This window comes from Brassica oleracea, chromosome C5 (assembly GCF_000695525.1).
Source record: "Brassica oleracea var. oleracea cultivar TO1000 chromosome C5, BOL, whole genome shotgun sequence".
Classification (NCBI taxonomy): domain Eukaryota; kingdom Viridiplantae; phylum Streptophyta; class Magnoliopsida; order Brassicales; family Brassicaceae; genus Brassica; species Brassica oleracea.
The window spans coordinates 18,146,502-18,162,976 of NC_027752.1; the positions used below are offsets into that span (position 1 = coordinate 18,146,502).

Genomic DNA, 16,475 nt, shown 5'->3' on the forward strand with positions numbered 1-16,475 from the left:
TGGTTATTCTGGAGGTTGAAGATTTTTGGGAGATTTAGCGCTCTTGGTAGGGGTTAAAGGCTGATTGTTTTTTGTGATCCTGTCATATTTGAACTTCTGAAGATGTATGTTGGTTTCGTTTATATATAAATTTCAAAATCATTTCACGTTGAACCCTGAAAAGCGTAATGCCTCTTATTTACAATTTACAGCTAGCCAATAACGAACGAGGAATGATTTTGTCTTCATCTCTTTGGTCGTCTGTTTTGGGATTAAAAATATACTTACTCCGAAAACTGAACTTTGACAAAATTGTGCAACATACCCAAAATTAACAGGTTCAAACCAGAGATTAACCCCAATATCGGTTTGCTCACAGATGCAATCAATCATAGGGATCTCAATGACTAGACAATATTTAGAGCTACAAACAGAAGCAAAACCAATCTGAATATGGCTGACGCATCCGTTGATCATGTATTCTAGGAACAAAACTAGGCAGAGAGTAAGATCCATGCTCCAAACACCGGGAAGGCAATCAACGCAGATGCCTGGATATTTCGTTTTACAGATTAGTTCAAGGATCAGACGAATCAAACATGGACTTAACACATTAGCTAGATATGAAAAAAAAAAACCACATACCATAAAAAACACCACTTCACTGTTTGCAAGAGCTGATGTGATCTGGTTTCTTTCCATCTCATGCTTGATGAAGCCTTGCAACTATAAAGAATCAAAGCAAAGCGTGGTTAAGCATATAATCATTCCATATAAATTATAGAGAGGATGAAAATGTAAAGATTATTTAAAAACAACACCTGGTGGTGGTATTTGGTAACAGCTGCCCAGAGGCTTCTTAACTGAGACAGGGCATTCTTTACCTCCCAGCGGATGTCACTCATGAGCTAAAAATACAGATACACGAAGGAGAAATGAGATGACTAAACAAAGGTATAAGCTTCTGTTCTTCAAAATTTCATGCAAGTCCGAGAACTGTATTCAAGATTTTACTTACCTTCAAGAGAGTGCATCTGCTAGGAACGCGATTCCTACGGTTATTGAATTCTTTCATCTTCATGACGCAACAAAAGCAAATAAAAAGAAGTAACATCAGCGATGTGAATCGATACGCTACTTTGCTCACCACTAATATATTTTCACCTGCAATAAACGAAAAACTTAAAAGCAGTAACTTAAAAGACCTGCTCAAGATGCTGAACTTGAATCCATTGCTCCGTAACAACTTCGGTCATCTATAAATGATTAAAAAAGTATGAAGCACTTAATCACTGTAACATTATGAAAACTCATTGACATACAATTAGTTAACCATATTAGAATCAATCAGATTCCATTTGCTACCACAGCACCAAAAAGACTCACCCTAACCAAAGCCAAGATGAGCGCTTAAACCCCCCCCCCCCACAAAAAAAAAGTCAAACACAAGCGAATAAATTACCTGTTTAACTTCGAAAGCCGTAGCCTTAACTTGACGCTCAGCATCTCTTGCCTTATCCTCTAAAACGTGAAGCTCAAAGTTGGCTGTTCTCAAGGCAGCCCATAGGAGTTTAATCTAGCAATGCCAAACCCTGTTAATCATTAGATTAATGTAGTTGAAGTTGCTGATCTAAAAAAAAGAGAGTAGCTGAACAGACCTCTTCTTTCAACTCGCTTATCCTCTCTTGGACCAAAGGTAAACCGCTCTGCGATCAAGTAGCAAGTGTTAGCAATTAAACTATCATGATAAAGTATTTTTCAAAGTATTAAATCTCAACAAAGAAACTGATTCCAAACAGAAACAAAGACCTTATATCATGACACGGAAACATAATTAAAACCTTACACATGTTATAAACTGATAGATATATACACACCTAGAAAAGTATTTTTACGATCTGACGAGTGTGTCTTATAACATTTCTCTTATCATTTTCTAATGCATTTTCAGCTAATTATAACCAAACCAACCTCGAAACTGGATGAAGCAGAGTGAAAATCAAGGATCTGACTTTCAGCATCTTGGATCAACCTCTCACGCTCTTTCACCTTCTGCGTAGTCTCCTCAAGAACAGCTTCTTCTACATGATCAGAGCCATCAAGCAGTTTAATACAATTAGCAACAACAACAAAAAAAAAAAAAAAAAAAAGAGAATATGTTGTTTGTGTGCCTAGTTGTGATATTCTGAGCTTAGCTGCGTCTGGATCATTCTGGTTAGAACCGATCTGCTCGATTTGAGATGAGAAAACAAAGAGTGGTGAAACGATGATGGCGAGAAACAGAACAGCCAAATGCATAATCATTCTCTGTCACCAGTTCTCCGGCGTTCCGACTGTTTCAGGCAGGCACACCGGCGATTTTCCCGGTGTCGGCAACTTCCCTGAGACTCTCCAAAGGATCTTTCGATTTCTCTTTGAAGGGACGTGATTGAACCGGGTTTGGGAAAGTGGGACTGAGCCGGTTTAATAGTGGTTAAATGAAAGATTTAAAGACGGCAGGGAGTGTAAGCTCGAAAACGACAAACGGCTTGACGTTTATGTTCTACGCAAGTGGGCGACAAGAAACTGGAGAAGAAAAGCTCTTGCAACCTGCGAGAGCGGATCTCTGAAAGACGGAAACAAAACACAAGACCAGGCCCGTAAAAGCCTTTTGTATTAATAATTCATTAAAATAAAAGAAGGAATAAACAAGGAAAAAGTCGAAAGTGTGATGAAGATCGCATCATGAAGAGCTGCTCATAAACACAATCAACGGCAGAAGAAACACACGCGATTCGCTGTAGCATATCATCCCTCGACTCTCTCTACTCTGCTCTCCTTTTTTTTTCCCTTTTAATTTTTTTTTAAAAAAAACATTTTTTCTTATAAGAAACAAAAGATTAAAATTGAGATAAGAGTGAAAAAAAGAAAAGAAAAGAAATATAAGAAGGGGAGGTTGAAATTAAAGATGAGTGGTACGAGTACGAGCCCTGTTGTTGGTGTTTTTCCCTTACGGATTTTATTATTGTTCATTCTTATATATTCCTTCCATCCACCTTTTTATTTTTTATTTTTATTGTTACAATAATAATGTTTTTGTTTTTGTTTTGGGGTTACTACTTAGTAATCGAAAGGGGGATCAGGGTTATTTGTTTTGTAAGAAAGCCCTAGCTTAGCTTTTTTGTGTTGTTCTTGTTCTTGTCTTCTGGGTGATTTGTTCTTCTCTTTGCGGCCGTCTCTCTCTCTCTCTCTCTCTCTGTTTGTTTGTTCATGGAGATGGGTTCCGATGGAGAAGAGGATCAGATCAGGAGCGTTGCTGATTCTAACCATAAGAATAAGAAGATGAAGAAGGTCGTTGATGCTTCCAATTCAAAGGACTCTCCCTCCTCTAAGCCTAAGCGTCAGATGAAGACTCCCTTTCAGCTCCAAACCCTCGAGCAAGTCTATGCAGGTTCCTCTCCTCATCCAAATCTAATTAGTAATTACCTTCCTTTTTGTAATTTTGATTCCATCTGAATTGTTTGGTTTGGTTTGGTTTTGTTTGAGCAGAGGAAACGTATCCCTCGGAGGCGACGAGGGCTGAGCTGTCTGAGAAACTTGATTTGTCAGATCGGCAGTTACAGATGTGGTTTTGTCACAGGAGGTTGAAGGACAAGAAGGATGGTCAGGTCAAGAAAACTCCCAAACCGTCCCCGGTTCAACCGGCTTCTGCTGTTCCTGCTTTGTCCTTACCTGCTGCTGAACTGGACTCCGGATCTGATTCGGGTTCTGGCTCTGGCTGCAGCCCTTACTCGGATCCCAGGAGGGAGTTCGCGAGTGGTAGTAGTAACTCTCCCGCTGAGTATGAGACAATGGGGAGCGCAGGGTACGAGCCGCCACGGTCGTCTGTGATGGTTCGTAGAGCTGTTGCTTGCATTGAGGCTCAGTTAGGGGAGCCGTTGCGAGATGATGGACCTATTCTTGGAATGGAGTTTGATCCCTTGCCTCCTGGTGCTTTTGGGACACCTATAGGTATGAAGCTATTGCGATATCATTGGTCTCTTGTTGCTTTGATTGTTCCTACTCTTAACTTTCTTTCTCACAAACTATTGTAGCAATGCAGACGCACCAAGGTCATCCATATGAGAGCAAAATGTATGAGCCCCATGATGTCCGTCCTCGAAGAGTTAGTTTCCTTACTATTTTAATTCCTTTGTTTTTGAGTTAGCTATTTCGTTGTTTCTATCAGTTGCAATATTTTACATGATAAGTTAAAGAGGTTTGCTAAACTGATGTACTGGTAGGACTAATTCTAAGAGTTCTCATTGCATATAAGCTGACCGATTAATCTTTTGGCGGCTATTATTCTCTGATCAAATGTTAGAAAGATGATATTCACTTTGTTGGTTACATTGTAACCATTTTATATTCTTTTTTTTTATTGTTGAACTTATTTGCTTTTGTCGATTATTATAGTCTCAGGCTGCCACCAGTTCTTTCCATGACCAACAATCTCTGAACGATCCCTCTTCCTTTACACCTGATATGTACGGGCGGTACTCTGAAAGTCATGCACGTGGTGTGGACTATGAAATATCACGGCCTAGGAGTTCGTCGTTTATGCAGGGGAATGGGCCTTTACCAAAGTCCTATGGAAACTCATCTCGTAACTGTTCTACATCTCAGCAAGACATGCCTAGCCCCATTCTCCCATCAGCTCGTGGTGATAGCTTCTTGCTGGAGAGAGACTCCTCAGGCCTCCGAGCTGAAGATCCGTATTTGTTGTCTGACGGGGTGCGTATGAGTAATGATGTGCATAGGAAGGGAAAGGTAGCTTCCTGTGCCAACTTCCATTTCATCCCCGTTTTGCTTACAAGATAGTGTTCTTATTCTTTGGTTACTCTTCACAGATTAACGATGGTAGACTCGGAAGAGGGAGTGGACAAAAGGATCTTGAGAAACTAGAACTTCAGAGGAAAAGGGTATTTATTTCTCTTCAGTTCTAGAAAGGTCTTACTGTCGTTTTACTGGTATCCCTATTGATGAGTTGAAGCTTGTGTCCTCAGAATGAAGAACGCATGAGGAAAGAGATGGAAAGGTATGAGCGTGAGAGGCGTAAAGAAGAAGAGAGGTTGATGCGTGAAAGAATAAAAGAAGAGGAGAGGTTACAGCGTGAACAGCGACGTGAAATGGAAAGAAGAGAAAGGTTTCTACAGAGAGAGAATGAACGGGTAAGTTCTGCAAACTATAAATTTTTTTAAGTATTTGCTGAGATTGAGCAGCTTTGGTGGAGAAAACTAGACTTATGTTTCTGTCCGAATGTTAAAGGCGGAGAAGAATAAGCAGAAGGAAGAGATTCGCCGAGAGAAAGAGGCTATAAGACGCAAGATTGCAGTTGAGAAAGCAACTGCACGTAGAATTGCTAAAGAGGCTATGGATCTAATTGAAGATGAACAGCTAGAGCTAATGGATTTGGCGGCTAGTAGCAAAGGATTGTCCTCGGTTATACAGCTTGATCATGACACATTACAAAACCTTGACCTGTATAGAGGTATGCTCTCTCTCTGCCAAACTATGATATTGATTTAGCTAAGTACTGGATTTGGACCCTGATGGTCTACTTAGGCCGTAGGCTTTACAATTTGAACAATTTATAGCTTCTGAATTATATTGTCCCAGATATATACCATATTGGTTGTAGCATCTTAGAACATTGCCATGAAATATTGAGTTGATTATTTTGCTATAAAAACATTGCCCTCTAGATTGGGTAGTAGCGTACTAATGATTTGATGTCTCATACCATTCGATCTTTCTCCATATACTTATCAAAATCAAGATGGTCAAAGTAATTTGCTTATATCTTACTCGATTAGCTTTAAGTATTCTTTCTGGATCTTGCAATTCATCGTAGCTGCTATTCTACTTTTTTCAGATTCTCTGAGCACATTTCCACCAAAAGCTTTGCAATTGAAAATGCCGTTTACCATTTCTCCATGGAAGGATTCCGAGGAAAATGTTGGAAACCTTTTAATGGTATGCTCTATTGATCGTTTCTTTCTGCCCTATACTGTTTCTTACCTGAAATTAGTACCATCAGAATAACTTTGGATCAGCACAATGAGACAAATTTGGAACCAGTTGAAATGTTTGTCACGTTTTGTGACCATTTCGCATTGTCAACCTTCTAACATTGTGGTTGCTTTTTAGGTGTGGAGATTCCTAATATCATTTTCCGATGTTCTTGACCTATGGCCTTTTACCCTGGATGAGTTTATTCAGGCTTTGCATGACTATGTAAGTCTTTCTTTACTACTCATTCTGAGATTCCCTTCTTTTCTCGTGTTCTACTGTTGTTTCCTTCGTTCCATTGTTCTTGCTCTGTATATGATACATATATGTATATCCTATTGTAGGACTCAAGGTTGCTGGGGGAGATACATATTACTCTTCTGAGATCAATAATACGAGATATTGAAGATGTTGCTAGAACACCTTATAGTGGCATTGGAAATAACCAATATACTACAGCCAATCCTGAGGGTGGTCATCCGCAGATTGTTGAAGGGGTAACTTTCTCTTTCTCTGCATGCTATAAAAATACATATTACCTTTTCTCTTCCTCTTTCCTAATGCGTTCTTCCTCTTCAGGCTTATGCATGGGGCTTTGACATTCGTAGTTGGAAAAAGCATTTGAACCCACTAACATGGCCTGAAATACTCAGACAATTGGGACTCTCTAGTGGATTTGGGCCTAGGCTGAAGAAAAATAATTCCCGTGTGACCCATACTGGTGAAAAGGATGAGGTACTTATTCGCAGTGGTTCAGCAGCTGGTGGTTTTATTTTTTTTCTTAAATGTTTGGATTGTGTTTGCAGTTGCAGGCTAAAGGCTGTGAAGATATCATTTCTACTCTTCGCAGTGGTTCAGCAGCTGAGAGTGCTTTTGCATCAATGCTGGAGAAAGGGTTGCTGGCTCCGCGCAAGTCGAGGCATCGGTTGACACCTGGAACTGTCAAGTTTGCTGCCTTTCATGTTCTCTCTCTTGAGGGAAGCAAGGGACTGACTGTAATAGAGCTTGCCGACAAGATTCAGGTATATCTATAATCTATATATGCTCTGTTAATTTTATTTTTAAATATAAATGTTTTATTTATGTAGTTTTTATGATTTCCACTTGAAGAAATCCGGACTTAGGGACCTGAGAACAAGCAAGACGCCAGAGGCTTCTATCTCTGTTGCATTGACAAGAGATGTGAAGCTCTTCGAAAGAATAGCCCCTTCCACATATTGTGTACGAGCTCCGTATGTGAAGGATCCTGCGGATGGAGAGGCAATACTCGCAGAAGCTAGGAAGAAAATAAAGGCGTTTGAAAATGGCTTAGCAGGTCCAGAAGATGTGAATGATCTTGAAAAGGATGAAGACTTTGAATGTGATATTGATGAGGATCCCGAGGTTGACGATTTAGCCACTCTACCAAGTGCCTCAAAAAGTGCTGATCTAGGTGAAGCTAATGGTTTGTCCGGAAAGGGAGGTGAGATTATGTTCTCCGATGTTAAAGCAAATGTGAAGAGTGAGGTTGAGAAGGAGGTTTCTTCTCCACCTACAAGCAGTATGAAGACCATTGTGCCACAATGCCATAGTGAGCAGGGTAAAGATGCAGCGGTTAGCTGCATGGATAATAAGAATGCTGTGGTTGAAGATATCAAGCAGGGCAAATCATGGGTTCTAGGTCTTACAGAAGGAGATTACTGTCATCTAAGTGTTCAAGAGCGCCTTGAGGCCCTTGTTGCTTTAGTCGGTATTGCCAATGAAGGAAATTCCATCAGAGCTAGTCTCGAGGTAAAGTCTGGTTTTCATTTTATCAGCTTTTGAGTCTGTAATTTGTGATCTGACTGAAATTTCTTTTGCAGGATCGTCTGGAAGCAGCAAATTCTCTTAAAAAGCAAATGTGGGCCGAAGCACAATTAGATAACAGCTGCATGAGAGATGTACTTAAGTTTGATATTCAACACTCTACCCGTGAGATTGATGGTTTCAACAGAGACCCTTCTCAACTTGTAGATGAAACGAAGCCGCCCCTGGAAGTTGTTTCAAACGATGTTCATAAGTTATCTACTGAGAGAGGTTCTGTTTACCAAGAGGGCAATATAAGTCAAGAGAATTGCTCTTCGAAGAGATCACGCTCACAATTAAAATCATACATAAGCCACAAAGCAGAAGAGGTGTATCCATACCGATCCTTGCCGCTTGGACAAGATCGGCGCCACAATCGTTACTGGCACTTTGCTGCATCAGCATCTAAAAGTGATCCTTGCTCGGGGCTTATATTTGTTGAGCTCCATGATAGCAAGTGGCGCCTCATTGATTCAGCAGAGGTAATAACAACTTTAGCAGTTAAAACAGTTTGTTGCTATAAGGTTTTTGGTAGCTTAGATAGAGATTTTTAACCATGTCTTGTGTGAATTTGTTCAACGTAGGCTTTTGACACTCTTGTTGCATCACTGGATATGCGTGGGGTCAGAGAGTCCCATTTACGCATAATGTTGCAGAAGATTGAGGGAGCATTCAAAGAGAATGCTTGTAAGAAAATAAACCTAGTTAGAAACCCCTCTTTGAAGGAAGATTCTGTGAGCCCATTTAGTGCTATATTGGGGTCGAGTTCTGATTCAATGGGAGTCTCAACTTCTGTTAGAGTTGAGCTAGGGAGGAGGAATGACAAAGAGAAGGAGAATTTATTGAAAAGGTTCCATAGTTTCCAGAGATGGATGTGGACGGAGACGTACAGCTCAGTGCCTTCTTGTGCTAGGAAAGACGGGAAGAAGAGATGTGAACTATTAGCAACATGTGAAGTTTGTGTTGCTTCTTATTTATCTGAGTATACGCACTGCACTTCTTGCCACCAGAGATTAGACATGGCTGATAGTTCAGAGAGAAAGATAGCAGATTCAGGTTTGGCTGTATCTCCTCTTCCTTTTGGAGTCAGGTTACTCAAAGCACTACTTGTTTTTCTTGAGGTAAAACATCATTGAACTCTTGTCAATTTTTAATCTACAGTCAGTTCTTTGATACCAACTTTTGACGACTTCATTTATTGACTACAGGCATCTGTTCCGGATGAAGCTTATGAATCATTTTGGACAGAGGAGAAAAGAAAAAACTGGGGGTTTAGGTTGAATGCTTCATCATCACCTGAAGAGTTGTTACAGGTACTAAACATCTTGTTTTTCTTTCCCTAAAATACAAATATAAAATTACGTTTTTTGTTTTAAAAACTCGTTCATCTTTCTTTCTGTTTTTGACAGGTCTTGACTTATTTAGAGAGTGCAATCAAGAAAGAATCTTTGTCATCCAATTTTTTATCGGCAAAGGAGCTCTTGGGAGCTGCTGGTGCTACTGCTGATCCGGGATCCGTGGACGTGTTTCCATGGATACCAAAGACAGTATCAGCGGTTGCTTTGAGACTTTCAGACCTTGATGCATCCATTGTTTATGTGAAGCCAGAGAAACCTGAGCCAGTCCCGGAAGATGAGAAGGAGCAGATTGTAAGTCTTTTAGACCGTTTGGATTCTGTTAATAATTGTGAAACTTGTTTCTCTGTTAACTCAATTTTTGTGGTATATGCAGAGCCTTTTCCCTGGAAACTCTCTTCTGAAAGGTAAAGGACCCAAAGAGCAAGAAGACCAAGACGAGGTTGTTCCAAACTCAGGTAAAAAGAGTAGTAAACGACGAGTAATCTTTGGATCTGGATCAAACAAGAAGGCGAAGAAGAAGAAAGTGCTAGGGGGTAATGGCAGATTTGTCGCTGGTAGGAGCAATGTTGCAGTCAACAGGAACATAATGAGCGTGGAGTTGAACCACCAAGTCCCTGGAAGAGGAAAGAGGACGGTTAGAAAAAGACCAGAGAGGAACGATGAGGACAATTACCGCTTAGTCAGCAGAATGGCTGACATTGTTAAGCCTACAAGCGAAGAAGATGAGGAAGAGCAAACATTCAGAGGCATTGATCAAGACTGGGCAGGTGAAACTCCTAGAGAGATGGACGAGGAATGGGCTAGTGAAACACCTAACAGAGTGATGACTCCGATGCAAGTGGATGGTGAAAGTGACGACAACAGTGTAGGAGTTCAATCAGAGGATGATGATGATGAGGGTCAGTTTGTGAGTTATAGTCAGAGAAACAAGTGGGGGTTTGATTGGAATAGTAACCCAAATGAGGCTATGGAGGATGTAGAAGAAGAAGAAGTTGCCGGAGTTGAACAAGTCCAAAGAGAATATGTCGCAGAATTGAGTGAGAGCTCTGAAGATGAAGAAGATGATGATTTACCTGCTGCTAGTAATAATGCAGCAGCCAACAATTACGACAGAGAATCAGAAGATTACAGCAGCAGCGATTCATGAATTGAGATTGTAGCACGTGGACAAGGAAGAAGACATATTTTATAATATATATATAGGGAGAAAAGAAAGTGATAGTGTATCGGAATAGGTGAGAAAACCTAAGAGAAGCATTAGAAGAGAACATTTATGATTTGGTTTGGTTAAAGTCAAGCCAAGCCTAAGCATATATTATCAGCAAATGCCTTTGTTATCATAACAATAATAATAACTTCATTGTTTTGTTGAGTAGTAGTAGTGTAAGTCAATGGTTCTTGTGTTGATCTTCAAGGCGTAACCATCTCTCCTTTTGTCTCAAATATATGCTTTGTAGGGGTGTAGCTGTAATTTGATCTCCATTTCTTTCCGATCAGAATCACTTTTATTCATCTTATGTTTCAGGTAGAATCTTTATCTTACCATAAAATGTCATAAGTTACATGCCCAACACAAAGAGACATGTTTGAAGAGGACTTGAAAAAGAGTTTTCGTGTTTTGTCAAATCATTGTCATAATTTCTTAGTGACCCCCCTTTCTCTTTGAAATTCTTTTAAATAAAATTACAATATTATACTTTTTTTTTTTTTTTTAACTGTTTCAATAAATTGAAAAGAAACACTTTTCAGTTCTCTTGAATCTTCGATACAAAACAAGAATTTTACATTTGAGCATTTTAAGATATCTAATATATATTTTTATTTTTTTCCTATATACTATTCAAAATTTCAGAAGTACAATCACTATGAACCACAATATGTTCCAATCTCATATGGTTATACTTGTTCTCCTAATTAACGTCACGAGCCAAAAATTCTTTACCGTACACTTCCATCACCAATCAACTGTTATATTTTGTCCATATCTACATGTACAAAATATATATCTCTGAAAGATGGAACATTATCTTTGTAAGGAGTAACATCTGTTTGAAACTATTCCAAATCGTATATAAGCAAAATTTGCTTTTTTGTACACGACACATGCGGTAATAATATGCATGAATCAAAAGAAGAGAAAAAGTCGAACTTTAGATTGGACAATAACAAATACTATAGAACTTCAAATGGAAATTGAACATTATAGATGATAGTTGTTAAGAGGGTTTCTTTCTTTCTTATTTTTACCCCCACCAACCAAAAGGAGGAAGATGAAGGTGGAACGTGAAATAAACTCAATAGTTTATTCTTAAAGATTAATTAAAGTGAATGATTAAGCTTAAGGGAATCATTATCGTTACAAAAAGGCAAGAAAAAAGCTTTAGGGAATAATTATGATTGCAAGGTAGGAAGATCACCAAAACTTGGGTCTGAATTAATTGAACTGCTCCCTGCTTCTAGACGCTTTTCTTGTTTCTTTTGGCTCTTCTATTTTCATATTTTAACCACGTCGAACCCACAACTACAGTTGTTTATATATATATTAATTATTGGACCCATCGGTCCAGATAAAACACTAATATAGATCACGAGAAATCATAAGAGGTTCATCAACTCTATATCTCAATATCTTACGGGAACTCTACCAATATGAGGAGGTTTTTTACATACGGGCTTCAATTGATCTTGGCTAAAATATATGCTATAGAACATGCTAACAGAAAAATGTAGAGTTTTCAAGATCTCTTATGATATTGGCCCTGGATATTGGGTGCACTTGGGATTTTTACCAACATACAACTTGAATATGGATCGACGAGGTGATACAAGAGCAGGTGTAAGTCTTCAAAATATACTATGATAAGATGGTGTACGATTTATATTCCATCAAAGTTTGCAAAAGTGCCACTATACAATATATCAGGTCCCGCAGATCTTATTGCAAGTGGGATATTTCGAAAAAGTTTGGGTACAACCACAAAAGCTTATTTGAAGATTTCACCAAAAGTAAAAGAAGAAAAAGTAGTGAAAAAGACACATTTGAGAATTAAAAATAGTAGAGGAAAGTTTTCGTTTGGAGTATTAATATTTGATGTGAAAAGAAAAGATAGCCATGAATTGTTAATATGCCTCAATTCAAGTACATTTAAAAAAAAACAGAAGCAAAATTGCGCCATTTTTGTTTAATTTTTGTCATAATATATTTTACATAATGTTTTCCTAGATAATGCGACTTGCTGCATGCAACTCCCTTGTTATTCCTAAGTTGTAGTATATTCTAATTCTAAATTAAACACTGAATCACAACTCGTTGACTTGGGACAGATGAAAGACAGGTCTATGCTATTCACGTTATCCTTGAAAAATAGATTACGCCACTAATGAAAATTTAACTTTGGTTAACCAAAGATAACCACTGTTAAAAATAAAATTTTAATTTTGAAACAAAAAAAATTATAATATCTTCCAAATTCATAATTTTGTTTTGTCTATATATCATTCAGAGATTTTAATTCAAAAGAATTAGTTGTAAATGAGCATGTATCTTTTCTAAATTACTTAAGATCATAACAACGTAAAATATTATTTTTCGCATGCCTACATTTCTCACCTTAGTTCTATATTGTAGACTTTTGGCAACTTCATTGTTTCTTAAGTCCTAACATATAGTTTGAAGAATTAGTCCATACAATGAAGGGTGTCCAACTACTCCAAATAACCGTTACCCTAACGGTTACAAATGTATAGTGATTTGCCATGTGATCGACTGATCCATACACACGATACAATGCCAAGTTACCTCACACAAATCTTGCGCCCCTCACACAAATCTTGCGCCCACATCCGCATGAAATTAACATTCTTTCCTTTCCAGCTTTTCTTTGATAAAATACGAAATAGAATATAATGTTATTGAGTTGTCACCAACGCTACTGCTTCTAGTTACACAATTAGTGGTTGGACAACATATATAGCGTGTATAGAGAATTAGAGATAGCGCAGTAAATCTAGTTGTGTATATGGAAACTATACCGTAGATTCTTTTGTAAAAAAAGTTTATTTGTTGTATCTACTTTAAATATACAGTAGATAATAGAACAATGAATTGTTGTGACTAAATGCTCTGTTTATAACTTCTTACATATAAATATATAATAATAATACATATACAAGCCGCTTTGATAAAAAAAACATATACAAGCCGTATTTTAGAACAAACGATGAAACAATTCGTTATTACTCAAATGTTCCTTCCTTGGATGAATTGAGGAAGCAAAAAAAACACACACACACACACAAAAGTAGAGCAGCTGTTTAAGTTGAATCTCATTTTTGCTTTGGTATAAACAGACATCGAGATTGCATGCAGCAGTCCCTATGAATGAATGAAAAGACACCGGTGCGATGTTTCCAACTTTGGCTTTGTCTCGGGAATACTCTCTTTTCTACTTTTCTCGATTTCATTTTCATCTCTCTTTTTTGGGCAAACACCACCACCCCCCCCCCCCAAAAAAAAAAAAAACGTAATGGAAGTGAAATTATTTGGTTTCTAAAGTAATGATCAATTTTGTAGAAAACGTGGATATTTTGTTTGTTATTGTTCAGAAATCTGAAAGTCTTAAAGTATTTTGTTAGGTTCAAATGTATAGTCATGATATAGTTTACTTACGTACGTTAATGGCTTAGCTGACAAAATGAGTATAAACATTGTCATGGCCTTCTAGAAACCAAAAAAATAAAGATACTAAAATGAATGTGATAACAAAAGACCATCTCTAATGTATATTGATATTTATCCTCTAAAATAAATTATTTCATGATAGACATGAAGTTTGATCCAACATCATTACTCTATATATAGAATAAAAAATAAAAATTGTTAATTTTTCCTCTATATAGAGACAAAAATAGGAACGACTTCCAAATGTTCCAAACTAGCATACAAAGTTATATTTTAGTCAAAAAAAAACATACAAAGTTATATAGTAAAAATAATATAAAGAAAGTAAATGCTATTAAAGTGCGATTCTATGATAATGATGCTGCTCTTACTTGTCTGTAACTTCATTCGCACGTTAAAAGTACCACACTCACAATGTTTGGTTACTGTTTCCTGTAAAATTAATAAAGATTTTAATTAACTTTTTATATAAATTGTTACTTACAAAAAATAACATTTCAGACCATTTTAGCAATTTGTTGTTGTTTTTGCTGCTGCTGCTGTTAATCTACTACTAACACATCATTCAAAACACTAATCTTAAAATGAATCAATATTTGCAATGTTAGAACAACAATGTACTGACTAATTAAAACAATAGTTACGTCCGGTAAGTATGTTATTTTTGGAACTAGATTACGTTAATGGACACACGTACATAATTAGGTTGTTAGATTTTAAATGAATACTAGATTTTGATCCGCACTATTTATTTTCACATTTATATATATAGATATTTGTTTTACATAATTAGTATATATTTTTAATGTTATTCATTTATTTAAATGTTTATATAATGATTTCAAATACAATAATTTAATAGTTTTCATGATGTAAATTAATTAATTATTTCAAATCATCACATATATATGTGCTTCTTATTACAAATTTGTTCTATTGAATTTGTGTTTGATTATCAAACCAGTTTTTTTTTCATGAAACAACATATTTGAAAAATATTTTGTATTTAATTTATTATGATCATGCCACATAATTCAGAATGGTAGATTTCCTTTAGCAATTTTCTTATGTTTATTCATTTAAGATAATAAATTATTGTATATAAAAAAGTTTAAGATAGGTTAATTTTTATACATGTATTATATAGCTAACTAATGTTAACTCATTCTACCAACATATTATATTTTTTTAGCATAGATGTTTTATATTTATGAAAATAAAATATATTAACTTATCAATTTAAAATAATTTTATCATATTTAGTTCAATATAATGGTTTTATTTTAAAATGATAGATATTATTATAAAGTACATAAAATAGGATAAATTTTTTTCATTTTTAAAAGATAACTGAATATATATATATATGTATGTATGTATACTGACATTTCATTACTAATTATAAAATTAGTGAATATATATATATACGGTTTTTGACATTTTAAAATCTTGTTGTAATCTTTTTCAACAGACTTTTTAGAATTTTTAAATATATATTATGATTAAAGTAACTAAAAAGTTAAATATTATTAGCATTAAAGAAATACATTTGATAAAAAAATTTAAATGATGGTCCAATTAAAAATATCACAAATGAAAGAAGTAATAACTTTTATTTTAATAGATAAGACGCAGAAAAATACAGAAATGTGTGAGATAGATTAAAGAGAAATACTTATAAGTGTGCCGGTGTTATGTGAGGTGGAGGTTCAACTGCAAATATCTTTCGACGTGGGATCATAAAATGATATGTTATCTTATGTAGGGCAACATAACATTCTGAGTTACTAATACGACAAAACAAAATTGAAAAATGCGACAAAAGAAAAGACAACTTGGAGTGAGTATTGAGTGAGATTGGCATGCATTATATAATAATTACACAACCAAAATACTACTCCACGTATCATTAACGGTTGGCTTATCAACAATTTGATCTCATATTTTCTTTATACTACTATATCTTAACATAGATGAGCTTATTTCATTTTTGTTTGTTCACAAATCAAGAAATAATGAATCTTATTCATTAATTACTATATAGGTACATACAAATGGCAAATCTCATACACCACATTTATTATTTGTTGATCTCGTTGTTGGGGAAATTGTATCTATCACAAATTTTACTGCAAGATCTAAAATAGTAGGTGTATTAATTACTTAGCAATGATTTGCTTTTTTTTTTTTTGAATTGAGGAAACCCTACAAATTAAAACATGTCTTGGGTGAAATTTCTGTATCGTTGTTTTTTAAATTTATAGTTTTGAAATTTTGTTTGTAAAAAACACATGGTGGCCCTAACAACTGAATCTAATATCTATCTTATAATTAATAGAGAAATTCATTCCACTACAAGATATATGAACAACATTGTCATAGAGTTTGAATGAATTTATTTATATTATAACATCAAAATAGAAATAAATTATTTAATATATTATCACATATATTAAAATAAATATTCGCCGACACAATATTAAATTATCAAATGAGCCACATATGATCTTATTCTAATTGCCTAAATGTCCAACAGTAATATATATGAGTAACCAACACCATGTAAAACATTTAAATTAGATAGTTAATCTTAAATTTGACAC

General features: G+C 35.9%; 2 protein-coding genes across 4 annotated transcripts; one reads left to right on the forward strand and one right to left on the reverse strand.

Annotated features, from left to right (window-relative positions):
- Window positions 1-260: 260 nt before the first annotated feature.
- On the reverse strand, window positions 261-2,866 carry LOC106294487. Its single transcript, XM_013730048.1, has 9 exons — window positions 2,151-2,866; window positions 1,951-2,060; window positions 1,638-1,685; window positions 1,442-1,555; window positions 1,185-1,235; window positions 998-1,054; window positions 801-887; window positions 625-705; window positions 261-530 (listed from the first exon to the last, which is right to left on the reverse strand). The coding sequence occupies exons 1-9, from the start codon at window positions 2,281-2,283 to the stop codon at window positions 474-476; spliced, it is 738 nt and encodes a 245-aa protein (XP_013585502.1). The 5' UTR covers window positions 2,284-2,866; the 3' UTR covers window positions 261-473.
- Window positions 2,867-2,981: 115 nt separating this feature from the next.
- LOC106294486 lies at window positions 2,982-10,600 on the forward strand. 3 transcript variants are annotated; one of them, XM_013730044.1, is made up of 18 exons: window positions 2,982-3,409; window positions 3,508-3,969; window positions 4,053-4,123; window positions 4,414-4,767; window positions 4,848-4,919; window positions 5,004-5,168; window positions 5,266-5,488; window positions 5,873-5,973; window positions 6,148-6,234; window positions 6,354-6,506; window positions 6,589-6,744; window positions 6,816-7,031; window positions 7,120-7,779; window positions 7,851-8,315; window positions 8,418-8,954; window positions 9,042-9,146; window positions 9,243-9,482; window positions 9,565-10,600. In XM_013730044.1, exons 1-18 carry the CDS (start codon window positions 3,229-3,231, stop codon window positions 10,336-10,338), a joined length of 5,022 nt encoding a protein of 1,673 aa, XP_013585498.1. In that variant the 5' UTR covers window positions 2,982-3,228; the 3' UTR covers window positions 10,339-10,600. The 3 variants fall into 3 exon arrangements, with proteins under 3 accessions (XP_013585498.1, XP_013585499.1, XP_013585500.1); XM_013730045.1 differs by having other exon boundaries at window positions 4,414-4,731; XM_013730046.1 differs by lacking the exon at window positions 2,982-3,409 and having other exon boundaries at window positions 3,753-3,969; window positions 4,061-4,123.
- The last annotated feature ends 5,875 nt before the right edge of the window (window positions 10,601-16,475 follow it).